Here is a 15,753-nt window from a genome sequence, read left to right as displayed (position 1 = left end):
ACGCCAAGTACTGCAGTGTCTTCCCGGGGGTTGTTGTGGTCCAGGCATAGTAGGAAGTTACAGTCAACAGGTGATATTTAAGTTTGTGATGAATTTTACCTAAGGAGGGCACGGTGGCTTAGTGGTTAGCACGTGCGCCTCACATCTCCAGGGTTGGGGGTTCGATTCCCACCTCCGCCTTGTGTGTGTGTGTGGAGTTTGCATGTTCTCCCCGTGCCTCGGGGGTTTCCTTCGGGTACTCCGGTTTCCTCCCCTGGTCCAAAGACATGCATGGTAGGTTGATTGGCATCTCTGGAAAATTGTCTGTAGTGTGTGAGTGTGTGAGTGAATGAGTGTGTGTGTGTGCCTTGTGATGGGTTGGCACTCCGTCCAGGGTGTATCCTGCCTCGATGCCCGATGACGCCTGAGATAGGCACAGGCTCCCCGTGACCCGAGAAATTCGGATAAGCGTTAGAAGATGAATGAATGAATGAGTGAACTTTACATAAGTCCAGAAGTCCTTCCCTGCTGTATCTCACTGTCACATGCATGAACTGTGCATTTAAGACACTCGACAACACTAATACACATAGAAAATTGCGTCAGCCACGGTGGGCACCATGCTCCAATTTATAAAATTATTCAATAAAAACAAAAAATGAATAATTGTAGAATAGGATGGCTATTTTAAATAGAATGCTATAATGAAACAATAGAAAAAAATACATTACAATTACAATCATATTGTGTAAAGAAGCTCTGAATAGAATGAAAAAGAATAGAATAATAGCACAATAGCATGTCATGGAATGATATAATGAGTAAATAAATTATTCTCTCAATGCTAGAATAAATATGGAAAAATCGAATGCAAAACTAGAGAATAAAATAATGTAGAACAGGATCAAATAGAGCAGAGTAGAACTGAATAGAATAGAATGGAAAAGAAAAGTATCTGTGAAGTCAACCGCATCACTCACCTTGTCATGCAGGTCGTTCCGTTCGGCTGAGCCGCCAGGGTAAAAAGCACACAGCTTGGCTAAAAGAGTCTCGTTATCGGGGATCATCTGCAGCAGCCTGGCAGCCAGGTCCCTGTGTGTGAGAATCACACACACACACACACGCACACACACACACACACACACACACACACACACACACACACACACACACACACACACACACACACACACACACACACATAATGATAAATACAGTTAAACTCTATGCTGTATCCTATCTGGAATTAATTAAAGCTTTAAAGCCATAGAAATGTTTGTTCACTGGAGCTGAAGGTGATGCAGCATTTTAATGACTTGTTTAATGTGATAATCATCAATGTTTACGTTTCTAAATATCTCCTACTCTTCTAATAAGTCATCGTTTCTATAGCCACATCAACAACTTTTAAAAGCTTCCTGGAAAAAGAAAGAAGTCTCTAGAGTCAGCAGTTTGTGACTAGAGTTTACTGGAGAATTATTCCGATGTGAAGAGCGGAATTCAGTACCGAATACACACCGACATGCCTGATATCAACTCATTATCAAAGTTTAAAATCCTAAAAGTTTCTGTAAAGAAATCTATAACAACCCTTCATCATTGGCAAGTTAAAAAGGTTATATCTGGAATTCATGTAGAATTCATAGATGTTGTATGTAGAAGTGCTCAACAAATACATGTGAATTGAATGGAGGCTCCAAAAATATAGCAGATGACACGATGAACAAAAAAAAAAAAACGTTCTTATTATTGATCACGTGATCTGTTCATGTGTTGGAGATTAAACCAAATACAAATACGGGATTATTGTACTGTACATGACAACAGTGATGATATGGAGTGATGATTTCACACGTAAAAACAAACAAAAGTCAGAAAGTCAGAAATGTATTAAAAGGTGATACCTGTATCTGATGCATGGAAAGCTGTTGATGGGTTTGGATGATAAAACAAAGCAGATGAGCCATAACACTAATCACACAGCAGTCAAAAATACGTCATTCTAAAACCTCCTGGTTCCAGGGACACCTTTAATTTTAGTATAAATTTTAATTATAAATATAAAAGTTTTTTACTCCTGAATGATCGAAACTCATTCGCGTAAGCTCGTGATCGGTCAAGCCGACAAACTATAAGAACTATATAAGGATAAATAATTTTATATAATGTTAAGTTGTGATTCCCAGCATTGGAACAAAGTTACAATAATAATAATAATAATAATAATAATAATAATAATAATAATAATAATAATAATAATAACAACAACAACAACAACAACAACAACAATAATAATAATAATAATAATAATAATAATAATAATAATAATAATAATAATAATAATAATAATAATAATCGACCCTCCTGTCTATGCTTCACAGGTCCCTGGATGCCAGTTTGAAAACCACTGCTTACAAACGGCTGTGAAAACAGCAGTATGATGACACACAGCACACAGAATAATAATAATCTCCAAACACATTTTACTGGTTTATTTTGCATAATTAAGCTTGTCTTAATTTCTGTCTATTTTTGGAATTCAGTCTGTTTGTGATAAGAACTCGTACCATGTGGTTGTGGTCATGTATTTCCTAGCCAGGAGCTCCAGGACGTAATGAGTAGCTTCTTGTGCAGATTCTCCCAGCACTGTCCCCACACACACCGCTAGCTCCAGCTCATTGCCTCTTATTAGACTGGCCATAGCCAACTACACACACACACACACACACACACACACACACACAAAACAATATTTCCAGATATATTTCCATTTCAAGCTTGCGGCTGTACAGTGCATCTTCATACGCTGTGGCTTTATATTCAGTCACACACAGTCATTGCTGTTACTAAGCCTGTGCTATTCAGAAGTGTTCCACATGACATGGCATTCGAGTAAATCTTCGGCATGTTTCATTTAGCGAGCAATAAAATTCTAGGTCACTTTTCTGAGTCTCATGAAACCACAATATGCCAAACGTTGATAATCGTGTTCTTGGTGTTGTTATTGATGTCCTTCAGCTGCTTCCTGTTCGGGGCTGCCTCAGCCGTCCGAATAATTGATTTTGTAAGAGTTTTCACATCAGATGCCCTTCCTGACACAACCCTCTGATATTAACCGGGCTTGGAACCGGCTATGAGAGTTAAAATTGTGCTGTTGGTGTTATTTCCATCTTTGTGGTTTACTGTACTGTATATGTGACTAAAAAGCCCCGTCTCGGCTGCACCTTCTCTGTGGAGCAGGTAGTCGGGACCTACACACAGTTAATTAACACGATCAGAATGATCAAGGACTTAAGCAGGTGTGTATCTGAACTCTGAAATGAGTTTGATTGAAATGACCAAATTTTAATTGTAATTGACCTTCTAATGGTCTAGAAATAAACCACAGCATTTTCCTTTGCACTGTGCAGGCAATAATGTAATATAGAGAATGTACAGTAAACGCTACCTCTGTGTTATCTACAGCCAGATGACAGCAGGCCGCCAGTACTGCACAACCCTCCTGAAAATGCCACTCAGCAAGTTCTCTACACACTCCATGCAACAGCCTAGAGAGAGGAGGCACAACAAGAAGGAGCCTTTATTTGTCACATATACTGTACAATACAGTACAATTAAAGGTGGGGTCTCCGATATTTGAGAAATGCTTCAGAAAACTGAGTTGGGGCGATGTTCAGTGCGCATGTGTGACATTAGCAGAAAGCGGTTTTAACATCGACATGGAGGATAAAAACAAAGAAAGAAAGAGAAGAAAGGCTTACGATAAGGACAAGAAGTAGGACGTGTTAATATAGGATCAGCTTTCCAGCGCTGGAGAGAACTGAAGGAGCAGGAAGTCGTCCACATATTCACAGGTTGGAGTTTCCCGAGTCAATAACTCCTGAGCTAAACGCTGTTACTACACAAATAACACCTCTTTTCTATCGTAGTAATGTAGAAAGGCAGCTACAACCGTGTTTTGTGTAGTAACAGCGTTTAGCTCAGGAGTTATTGACTCGGGAAACTCCAATCTGTGAATATGCGCACATGTACACATGCGCACTGAACACTCTCTCCGCCCATATTTACAACACCCGCCACTTTCTGCTCATTGGCTACACGTTTGTTTAGGTTTTTCTTTTGTTTGGTGGCCTAACGCAGTTTTCAGATGCATTTCTCAAATATCGGAGACCCCACCCTTAAATAGTTGTCTTTTCACAGTTCAAGATCAGGGTCGGCATCTCTGAAGCAAAGAGGGTTAAGATCCAAACAGTAGGAGCTACTATAGGCATGATCATGATCCACAAAGCAGATTATTATACAATCACATATAATACATAGATAATTGAACCAACCGAATTTATTAAAAATGGAATTTAAGAAGAGAAAGGTGTGTTTGTTTGTGTGTACTTGCCCAGTGTAGAGCTCTATGTTGTCGTTGTCTATGGACACTGAATGGTTGATGGAAGTAATCGCAGGCCCATGAATATTTCCTTCACATGCTCCCTGTTCAAAACATATACACAGCTATAGTAGTATTGAGACAACACAAGAACACTGACACAGTAAACCATAACGATTAGATGTTTTCCAAATAGTTTATTGCAGTAAGCAGCTGCATGATGCAAAGCTACTCAGGCCGAATTACGCTTATTATTATTATTATTATTATTGTTATTATTATTATTATGCTGTGGAGGATAGTTAATAAATGTCATCAGTGATACACGAGAACAGACTCACCTGAGCGACAAGCAGCGCCTCCTTTAATTGCCCTCTGGAGGTGAAGAAACTCACCAGCTTTTTCACGTCTCCTGTGGCAATGCAGTAAGGGATCACGTCATTGTTGCCCTCCTGCATCAGCTGATCTGCTCTCCTACAGGGTGGGAAATATGCATGAATAAATTTTTAAACACAATAAAACAAACCAATGTAGAAAATCTTGGACATGATGTTGTTAAAGGAAACAATGACGTTTTGGAGAAGTTAGGGCTTTTTGTACTCTATGATGTTTTAATAATGCTTTACTAGTTCATGTACATGGAAATGTGATCACTTCTATAAAACATAAAGTCTATCTAGAAAATTTAACTCACAAAACCAAAATCCGCTACTGTTACAGAATTAAATTTGTATCTCAGGACGTTCCTCAGATACACTTCAACATTTATAGTTATTTTGCATTGATTAGCTTTAATGTTTTGAATTGTTAGAGATGTTTTTTTTTGGATATTACTACAGAATAAGACAATTTGCCAAAATTCTAAATGTAATGTAATAAACTGATGTTCTGTTTAAGTTTTAGAAGACGTGATGTCCTTGTATTCTTGTTTCAGTATAGAGGATTGGCGACAGTGTAAAATCCCATTTGGTTTAATTATAATTGTTAGTTTAGTTCTAAAATTGCATTTCTCCTCACATAAAAATATTAGACAATGTACTTTATTCTTCTGTTCTTCCTTATGGGGGTAAATAAATATCGTTTTGGAATCAATACATCTTGTATTTCATCGTTGTTTCAGTAAACACACAACACAGGGATCCAAAGTCAAAGTGATTATACGGCAATGTTTTATTCTGATGTCTTATATACTGTAATCTTTATTGTTCTAATTTGTCCTTGTGTTACACACATCAATGCAAAGCAACTGATTGAATCTGTTTTAGTGGAATTCACCTTTGCATCAGCTTCTTCCAGTATTTCATGGAGACTCCAGGAGCCACAGACAAAGCCTTCTCCCACTAATCAAAAACAAGAAGTCCTAATGAACTTAATGTCCTTAAAGACAAAACACCAACACGTCAGAGTTTTCATCCTTCACAAACCCTACCAAATAAAACCTTAAATATCGGTAAACAGTGTTGACAGTTCGGCCTAACCTTGGTGGTACTTTTCAATGCTTATTTCTATATAAAGAAATATAGGAAAAGATGATGAGATTCTGTGAAAGAAAACTTTACCTCTCCCAGCTCCACCATGAGTTCACAGTATCTCTGGATCTGTCCCAGTCTCAGGTGTATTTCTGCTGCAGACTTCAGTCTTTCCTCCTTACTGGGTGCTCCGATCCCACCGCCAAACTTCGACATCTTTACTATAGTCAGCTCCTGGGCCTCCGACTGCGACAGAGAGTAGAAACATGGAAAATATAATAATACGGTAAAGATAGTGAGAGTAATTGGAACCATGTCAACCCACCCTTTCATACAAGGACGCATTCTTCAGACTTAACATTAAAACCACTGGCAGATGAAGCAAATGACATTCCAATCCATGGAGAGCCTACAGTACTTATAGGGCAGGTACCAGATACTACAGCACCACCATCGGAGATCTTGTGGAGTCCATGTACAATATTCAATAAGTAGTTTTAATGTTATGGATTATCTAGGTATATACAACCAGTGTGTGAACTCTTGCCCATTTTGCCAACCTTGTATAAAAATATGTATATATGTAATAAATGACACCATTAGTAGATTAGTAGATATTTTTCCCCCATAATGCTGTAATAAAGAGAATTTAAGTTCTCTGACAGCAGCCTGTTGTGTATACACTGGTATTAGACACACCCACTCCAACCTGAGCTCAGATCAGTTTCTGTTTCCTGAGAAGTCACGACTCATTGTGAGGATCCAGAGAAAGAGCTACGAAAAGACAAGGAGCTTCCAAATCTCTCTAAAAAAAACAGTATGTATTCACGTTTTATCTTTTATCCAGGGTTGTATAAAGTAGTAGAAAGCAATACTTGAGTAAAAGTACAAGAATCGTATTAGAAAAAGACTTTGGTAGAAGTGAAAGTTGACTTTTAGAATATTACTCTGGTAAAAGTCTTAAAATATCTGATATTTACCCCTCGGGAGTCGGTGAACACGTATACGCGTTTTGTGGCATAATCTCCTGTTAAGGCTGAAAAGAACTTAAATAAGTCGTGGCCTAATGGTTAGAGAGTCTGACTTGTAATCCTAAGGTTGTGGGTTCGAGTCTCGGGCCGGCCACGACTGAGGTGCCCTTGAGCAAGGCACCGAACCCCCCAACTGCTCCCCGGGCGCCGCAGCATAAATGGCTGCCCACTGCTCCGGGTGTGTGTTCACGGTGTGTGTGTGTTCACTGCTGTGTGTGTGCACTTTAGATGGGTTAAATGCAGAGAACGGCAGAAGATTCGGGTTGTTTTATTTACCTGTCTGTGAAGAGTGGTGACCGAGACCGAGATCGCAGAGAACGCACTCGGTTTATTTTCTTTATTCTACAAAATAAACCGAGTGCGTTCTCTGCGATCTCGGTCTCGGTCACCACTCTTCACAGACAGGTAAATAAAACAACCCGAATTTCAGCGAATACTTGCCTCAAATACAAAATAAATATATGCACAGAAAGCTTGAAATGGCTAATTTTAAATAAACAAGTTCAAGTCAAAAACAAATAATCTATTTTTATGTAATCTGTAAGAAAGTAAGGAGTGGTCCGGTTTCTCCTGTTTCACCTAATTATAAGTACTGTAATGTGTTCCCGCCTCCCTCTGAGCGCGCTGTTCATATGCAAATGAATCGAGGTGTCCCGGGGGGGTGCACACACAGCACACACACATGGTAAGCCATACCCAGAATTTGTTTTCTGCATTTGACCCATCCAAAGTGCACACACAGCAGTGAACACACACACACTGTGAACACACACCCAGAGCGGTGGGCAGCCATTTTATGCTGGGGAGCAGTTGAGGGGTTCGGTGCCTTGCTCAAGGGCACCTCAGTCGTGGCCGGCCCAAGACTCGAACCCACAACCTTAGAGTTACGAGTCAGACTCTCTAACCATTAGGCCACGACTTGCCCCTTTGCAAAGCCAAGCATGGTAAGAGGCAGGACACTCCATGGAAATGCCAGGTGATACACAAGTGAATACACATGTGATGTTCACTTGTGTATTCAGCTGAAAAGGAACTGTTTCCTAGAGAGGCACAAAGATGTATAACTGTTCAATTCTGGGTACTATGTGACAGAGTAGGTTAGTGAGCTTCTACAAACCTTACACCCTTTTTTATCTTGCACTCTAATTGTTGACACTGTTTTTTGTTTTTTTGCACAGTTTAGCCCTGATTGAGTCTTCTGTGTTATTACTAACTACTAAAGTTATTTTGAACTTCAACTTATCGCTTCAACTAGCACTTCTTTCCTTATCTTTTGCATTAAAAAACAAACAAACAAAAAAAAAAACGTTGACACTTTTTCATTGTAACTTTGAACAATGTTTTAAACTCATGTAACCTAGTGAACCAGCATTAATGTATTCAATGTTAGAGATTTAAGCACTTATGTACGTCGCTCTGGATAAGGGCGTCTGCCAAATGCTGTAAATGTTATATGTTAAATGATAGTTAAATATTCTAAATAAACTACAAACAAAAAATATACAATAATTTATTTTGTCCTCACATTCTTTCTTGTAACTCCTCTCTCAGTCACACACACACACACACCTGTAAGGCTCATTATGCAGCTCATTATGCGGGCCTTTGTCTTCTCAGGTGTGAATCACACTAATATTCATGATAGTTGACGCCTACTCGCATATGCCCTTTACAAACAAAAAGTGTCTTCGAAAATTTAAATCAATATATTGTTTTCTGTGAGCGAGTAAACAGGATGATTTTCACATAATTTTGAAGCGAAAACTGAAGGCTACAAGATCCAATTCTCAACAGTCCTGTGAACCGACATTCTGTATGTGTTTTATGGCCTTATTCAGGTGATTTAAAATGTTTCATTTTTCACTAACCACGCATAAAAATTGTTTTCTCAAAAACACAATCATGTACATACAAGCTGCTCACAGATTATTGTAGTCCAGTTTGTGCTGATTACAGTGATATTAGACTTTAGCCATTTATATCTTTATAAGCAACTGAAAAAAGCACAAATGTCAGGGGATGACAAAACTTCTCCAGGCCCTAAAAATACCCTTAGACCTCAGAGGGTTAATTCTGTATTTTTTCATATTTTTCTTTACAGACGCTGTGCTAAAGCCTGACCATGCCCAAAGTTCGGACCCTGAATGAACTGGCCCAGCTGCGTGAGTCAGGATTCGGGCTGCCATGGCCAAGACACGGCCTGAAGCTGCTCTACTGGTTTGCTAACAAGTTTGTTGATTTTGATGAAAAGAAAGCCATGTGCTGGCGTTATGACCCAGAGAGAAGATTGTACGGTTTCCATCCATTTGAGAACAGATATGATGGATATGTTCAGCTCCTGCCTGATACTAACCTTGATTACTACGAGGTGGGAAATCTGGGCAAACCATTAGCGAACAGACTGCCCAAATACGTACGAAGAGATTACACCGGTCACCATGACCACAGTAATATAGACCGCGTCATTGTTAGTGTTAAAGATGAGTATATTGACAGAGTCTATGTGACCGAGCACTGCGGTGAATCAGACTACAACCCACATGGTACCTACCGCATCACCAGGGGCCTCATTATGATCCTCCAGGATTATGATCTAGATGAATTTCTAAATAAAATGGAAATCTAAAGTTCGGGATGTAAATATACGTACAAATTCCATACATATTATGCTATATACATTTAAATTCTTAAACCAGAAGTTTTACCATGACTGTAATTCCGTCTGTAACAGAAATCACTGTTTCTATTCATCATTCTATATCATTTCTATAATTTAATCGTTTCTATAGTAACAGCTCATTCAACCAGGGCTCCAACGGAGGATGAAGTCTAAGAATATACAGATGAAGAAAACGTTATTCGAAGGAAAAACATTGTTGATATGTCGAACTGAAGGAGTCTCGCGGATGTTCGGCTTCAACTCAGACAGCTGTGGTATAAGAGGAAGGAAACATTTGAAGACCCTCAAGATCATAACCGTAATTATACTCCGCCTTCATCAAACCATCCTAGCTTGGATTCTTTTCCTTTAACAGCACAACGCTATTATTTCCTTATTCAGGCCATACTATGGGTGTGTTTCACAGAATAGCTCTAGAAAAGAAATTAAAGAAATTAAATAAACTTTAAAAAAAAAAAAAATATATATATATATATATATATATATATATATATATATATATATATATATATATATATATATATATATATAAATATTTTGTCTAATTGTGTGTGATAAATGGATAATTATTGCAATAAATGGAATGCAATAACAATTTGAAATAAAAACTATTTTCCTAAAACCATTTTTTTGGCCTTTTGAACATGCTGTTCAGTTTATTTATCATGGACTGGCTATTAACTGAAGCTAAAAATGATGCAGCTTTATACATTTTTAGGGGTGCTGGAGCACCTCTAAATAGGGGCTAGCCTCGCCCATGATGAGTAGCACTCTGAGGGTCGCCGACGAGAAATGTTTGGGTTATGAGCTTTGCGAAATCCAACTTGAAATATTAATATCACAGAATGTATAAAAGCTTGGAGAGTGTTTCTTGGTTTGTTATAATCTTTGCATTTTAATTACTTTTACTTATTGTAATACTGTTTGATTATTTGAAGGAGATTTTTATTTGTAATTTTCTTTTATTTATTTTACATATATCACACACACCTATTTGTATTACACTACTTTTAAGAAAAACAAGGCTTCCCATTGTGAGGACCCTGAAAAGACAAAAAGGTCTAAGTCTGACTCCTTCATTTAAAGATTCAAACAACAGATTATTGTTTTTTTTATTGCTAATTGGGGACATCAGGCCACCTGTTAAGGGACATTAGCCCAGCTCATTAGGGACATCAGACTACCTTGTAAAAAATACCAGACCACCACTTGAGGGACATCAGACCACTCTCAAGGGACATCAGACCACTTTGTGAATAACATCAGACCACCTCTAAAGGGACATCAGACCACTGCTCAGGGAACATCCGACCACCTTGTGAGGGACACCAGAACACATCATTAGGGACATCAGAACACACTGTGAAGGACACCAGACCACCTCTTGTGAGACACCAGTCCATAAATTAATATAGTTTGCAGTTCTTTAAACAGCAAGAAGAAAATAAAACATGGTCATCATTAATACGGTGAAGTTTTTTTGTAAGGAAATGTTTACTTAACATTTTTGCTAGGAGTCACTAGGAGTCAGAGGAAAAGCTGTAACTTTTAGTCGAACATTTAAAAAGTTTACGCTTTTTGGATCTTTCTCTACAACATGAGAAGCTTTGATTTTTTTCCTTTATTAACTTTAAGAAGTAGAAAAAAAAAGAGACAGAGAGGATGGTTAGAAAACAACACCCTCAGTAATTATATTAATAACAGTAATTTTTTTATCTAAAAATAAAACACATCAGCACACATCTGTATTTGACCGCATTCAACATAGGCATAAACTTTCTTTCCCTTTAGAACTTTATACAGTGAATTCTATTCTAAAGTGTATTTTTTGTATTCCCAATGTTTCTGTTTTTAGACTTAGATTAAAACAAAATTTGAATAAAATATAATAAAAGGTTGGATGTTTAATTCTTTAATAAATAAAAATGCTTACTGTAGCACTTGGGATCTGTGGTATAAGAGCCACTTGGGAAAACAATTGGTCTAAGAGCCACTTGGAAATATAAAAATATGTATAAATAATAACCATTAGTAGATTAGTAGATATTTTTCCCCCATAATGCTGTAATAAAGATAATTTAAGTTGTCTAACAGCAGCCTGTTGTGTAAACACTGGTATTAGACACACCCACTCCAACCTGACCTCAGATCAGTTTCTGTTTCCTGAGAAGTCACGACTCATTGTGAGGATCCAGAGAAAGAGCTACGAAAAGACAAGGAGCTTCCAAATCTCTCTAAAAAAAACAGTATGTATTCACTTTTTATCTTTTATCTGCATCATAAAGGTCTAGAGTAAAACGTTTTACAGAATCAACTGTAACTGAATATAGAACTGAACGTACACTGTGTTTCTCAGCCAGATCTGTCCCATGGGTACTTACTCTGTCTGTCTGTCTGTCTGTCTGTCTATCTGTCTTTCTATCTATCTATCTATCTATCTATCTATCTATCTATCTATCTATCTATCTATCTATCTATCTATCTATCTATCTATCTATCTATCTATCTATCTATCTATCTATCTATCTATCTATTGCGTTGATTATAGCACACATTTGCCAAGGCATTGCCACCACAATTGCTTTCATTTCTCGCTAAGATCTTGTATCGATGATGAAAGATTGCGTAAAGTTTTCTCCAGTACAAAGATTCTCAATGAGTTTAAGGTCTGGCTGGACCCTGAGGTGGCCAATACATGTGTGTAAATGAAATCTCTCGTTCCCTGAACAGCTCTCACAATTTCAGCCTGATGAATCTTGGCACCTTCGTTTTGGAATATGTCCGGAAATCAACACAGAAAACCAGAAGTTCCCATTGTGTGGACTGCATTAGTAAATACAGCCACGAGTTTCAATGATTACTAATGTTCTAATTTCCCCAAACATTCAAGATTCAAGATCTCCATAGATGTTCTCTTTGCTTGATGCAGGCTGACTTATAAATTACTGGTTGTCAGCTAAAATCTATTAATCACTTCAATAATACTCAAGTGAAAGGCCACTTTAAATCCACTTGGTGAATTTTTCCCCTTTTCTTTGGCCATCTCTCTCTCTCTCTCTCTCTCTCTCTCTCTCTCTCTCTCTCTCTCTCTCTCTCTCTCTCTCAATTCAATTCAATTCAATGAGCTTTATTAGCATGATTGTGGTGTTTACAGTGTTGCTAAAGCAGGTCATTGCAGTATTGGTTTAAAGATCAATAAACAAGGCAAAAATGTGCGTGTGAGTGAATGCGTGAGCGAGTACATGAGCGAGTGCGTGAGCGAGTACGTGAACAAGTACGTGAGCGAGTACGTGAGCGAGTGCCTAAGCGAGTGCGTGAGAGAGTGCTTGAGCGAGTGCGTGGGTGAGGAGCGAGTACGTGAGCGAGTGCGTGGGTGAGCACGTGAGCGAGTGTGTGGGTGAGGACGTGAGTGGGTACGTGAGCGAGTGCGTGAGCGAGTGCGTGGGTGAGGACGTGAGCGAGGACGTGAGCGAGTACGTGAGCGAGTGCGTGGGTGAGCACGTGAGCGAGTACGTGAGCGAGTGCGTGGGTGAGCACGTGAGCGAGTGCGTGGGTGAGGACGTGAGCGGGTACGTGAGCGAGTGCGTGAGCGAGTGCGTGGGTGAGGACGTGAGCGGGTACGTGAGAGAGTGCGTGGGTGAGCACGTGAGCGAGTCAGATATTTACATCAACTAAAATAAACTTGTTCCTTGAGTGAAGCATGAACTGTAAGAATTGGGTTTTGTTAAAAAGGGGCAGATCTTTTAAACGTTCTAATGCTGCTTTCCAGTTTCGAAAATCTGTCGAAATAAACGTGTAATTTTCAGAGAAAGCAACACCAAACACTCGACATGGAAAACAAAAGCATGCATCGCGATCTACAGAATATTCAAGCCACGGCCGTGACTGATACCAAGCGGCCAAAAAACATCTCTCTGTCCCTCCAAAAAGAGTTCGGGGGTATGATTTCAGAACCGGCTGGTAAGGATTCGCCCTGTTTAAATTATTCGGGACAGAATTGCTGCATCTTTCAGTGGGTGTATTTGTGCTTTTGACACCATCGGAAGCTGCAGATGAACTCGACTCATCCATTTCTCCGACCTCATTGCTGCAAATGGATGAGGAGGTGGTAGCTGTGTCCTGGAGAGCTAAAGTGGTTTTCTTTTGGCCTTTCGGAACAAGAAATCTGTACATGTTGTATTTTATTAGGCCATATATAGTGTGTTAATCAAGTTCACTAACAGTTCTAATAAAGTTACTGTGACTGTCGTTTATTACTCTATAAGCATGTCCGTTTAGCTCAAAGGTTGCGTGAATGTGAATAAATGAGCTAAGTCTGTCTGTCTGTCTAGGAGGGGAAAAAAGGGGGTTGGGCAGAAATTAGAAAATAAAGTATCTCGAGCTGAATTGAATATCGCGCCAATTTTGTAATTGGCTGTTATGTGGTGTGGGGCCAGGGTGGGCCAAGCCTCTGATTGGGTGGGCCAGGCCCACTCTGGCCCCCCCGTGGAGCCGGGCCTGAAGCGAGTGCGTGAGCAAGTACGTGAGCGAGTGTGTGAGCGAGTACGTGAGCGAGTGCATGAGCGAGTGCGTGGGTGAGCTCGTGAGCGAGTGCGTGGGTGAGCACGTGAGCGAGTATGTGAGCGAGTGTGTGAGCAAGTACGTGAGCGAGTGCGTGGGTGAGCACGTGAGCGAGTATGTGAGCGAGTACGTGAGTGAGTACGTGAGCGAGTGCGTGGGTGAGCACGTGAGCGAGTATGTGAGCGAGTGCGTGAATTAACGGTTGAATCAACAGTTTTTACAAAGTGGTGTTTGTTTATATGTGCATTGTATTTCTGTCTGTCTGTTTATATGAAGGTCTATGTACAGTAGAGGTCATATGTTTACATCCTTTCTGCTGAATCTGCAAACAATTAAAAAGAAAATAGAGGGATCTTATAAATGCCATTTTTTATTTAGTTCTGCCCTGAATACACTATTCCATATCACAGATGTTTATATATAGACAAGACAAAATAACAACCAAATTTACACAATTGAACCAATAAAAAGTTTACATCCCTGTAATTCTTAATATTGTGTGTCATAACCTGGTTTTGGGAGAGTTCTTCATGTGTCCCTTGCTTGTCCTGCCTGCAGGTCTTCAGAAAAATCCTTCAGGTCCTGCACATTCTTTGCTTTTCTGACCCCCATCCAACTCATGTTGTATAATTTTAAGATCCATCTGTCACACAAAGGATGACTGAGGGACTCGTACACAACTTTCACTGATGCTCAACAGGCTACATTAAGATCCTGGGGGGGGGCGGGGGGCGGGGGGGGGACTTTTAAACAGGATGTTTGGTGTAAAGTGTTATTATTTTGTGTTTTTGTACCTGTCTATCTGCATAACATGGACTGTGATGAAAACATTATTGTATATGTTTCAATATTAATTCTGTATTTTTTCATATTTTTCTTTACAGACGCTGTGCTAAAGCCTGACCATGCCCAAAGTTCAGACCCTGAATGAACTGACCCAGCTGCGTGAGTCAGGATTCGGGCGGCCATGGCCAAGACACGGCCTGAAGCTGCTCTACTGGTTTGCTAACAAGTTTGTTGATTTTGATGACGACAATGCCATGTGCTGGCGTTATGACCCAGAGAGACGATTGTACGGTTTCCATCCATTTGAGAACAGATATGATGGAAATGTTCAGCTCCTGCCTGATACTGGCCTTGATTACTACGAGGTGGGAAATCTGGGCAAACCAAGAGCGAACAGACTGCCCAAATACGTCCGAAGAGATTACACCGGTTACCATGACGACAGTAATATAGACCGCGTCATTGTTAGTGTTAATGATGAGTATTTTGACAGAGTCTATGTGACCGAGCACTGCGGTGAATCAGACTACAACCCACATGGTACCTACCGCATCACCAGGGGCCTCATTATGATCCTCCAGGATTATGATCTAGATAAATTTCTAAATGAAATGGGAATCTAAAGTTCGGGATGTAAATATACGTACAAATTCCATACATACTATGCTACATACATTTAAATTCTCAAATCAGAAGTTTTACATTTTACAAAGCTCAAATTTTCCATGACTGTAATTCCGTCTGTAACAGAAATCACTGTTTCTATTCATCATTCTATATCATTTCTATAATTTAATCGTTTCTATAGTAACAGCTCATTCAACCAGGGCTCCAACTGAGGATGAGGTCTAAGAATAAACAGATGAT

The 15,753-nt window shown here is 39.4% G+C and overlaps 1 protein-coding gene across 8 annotated transcripts in view; it reads right to left on the bottom strand.

Moving 5' to 3' along the window:
• Positions 1–15,753, bottom strand: part of wdr17 (WD repeat domain 17) — a 261,853-nt gene that overhangs the window by 7,002 nt on the left and 239,098 nt on the right. For 7 of the 8 annotated variants that reach the window (XR_007140402.1, XM_027146084.2, XM_047812463.1 and 4 more), the window contains 8 exons: positions 5,920–6,075; positions 5,636–5,700; positions 4,702–4,834; positions 4,373–4,464; positions 3,428–3,527; positions 2,547–2,686; positions 1,884–1,904; positions 960–1,071 (listed from right to left, as the gene is read on the bottom strand). Coding sequence is in view for 7 of the 8 variants with exons in the window: in XM_027146084.2 (XP_027001885.1) it covers positions 960–1,071; positions 1,884–1,904; positions 2,547–2,686; positions 3,428–3,527; positions 4,373–4,464; positions 4,702–4,834; positions 5,636–5,700; positions 5,920–6,075 (819 nt within the window). In the remaining variant the exon portion in view is untranslated. The remainder of the gene's footprint in view (positions 1–959; positions 1,072–1,883; positions 1,905–2,546; positions 2,687–3,427; positions 3,528–4,372; positions 4,465–4,701; positions 4,835–5,635; positions 5,701–5,919; positions 6,076–15,753) is intronic. The other variant, XM_047812462.1, reaches the window with a different exon arrangement.

This window comes from Tachysurus fulvidraco, chromosome 4 (assembly GCF_022655615.1).
Source record: "Tachysurus fulvidraco isolate hzauxx_2018 chromosome 4, HZAU_PFXX_2.0, whole genome shotgun sequence".
Taxonomy (NCBI): domain Eukaryota; kingdom Metazoa; phylum Chordata; class Actinopteri; order Siluriformes; family Bagridae; genus Tachysurus; species Tachysurus fulvidraco.
Note: the sequence above shows the minus strand (reverse complement) of the source record. Positions and strands in the feature narration are given on the sequence as shown.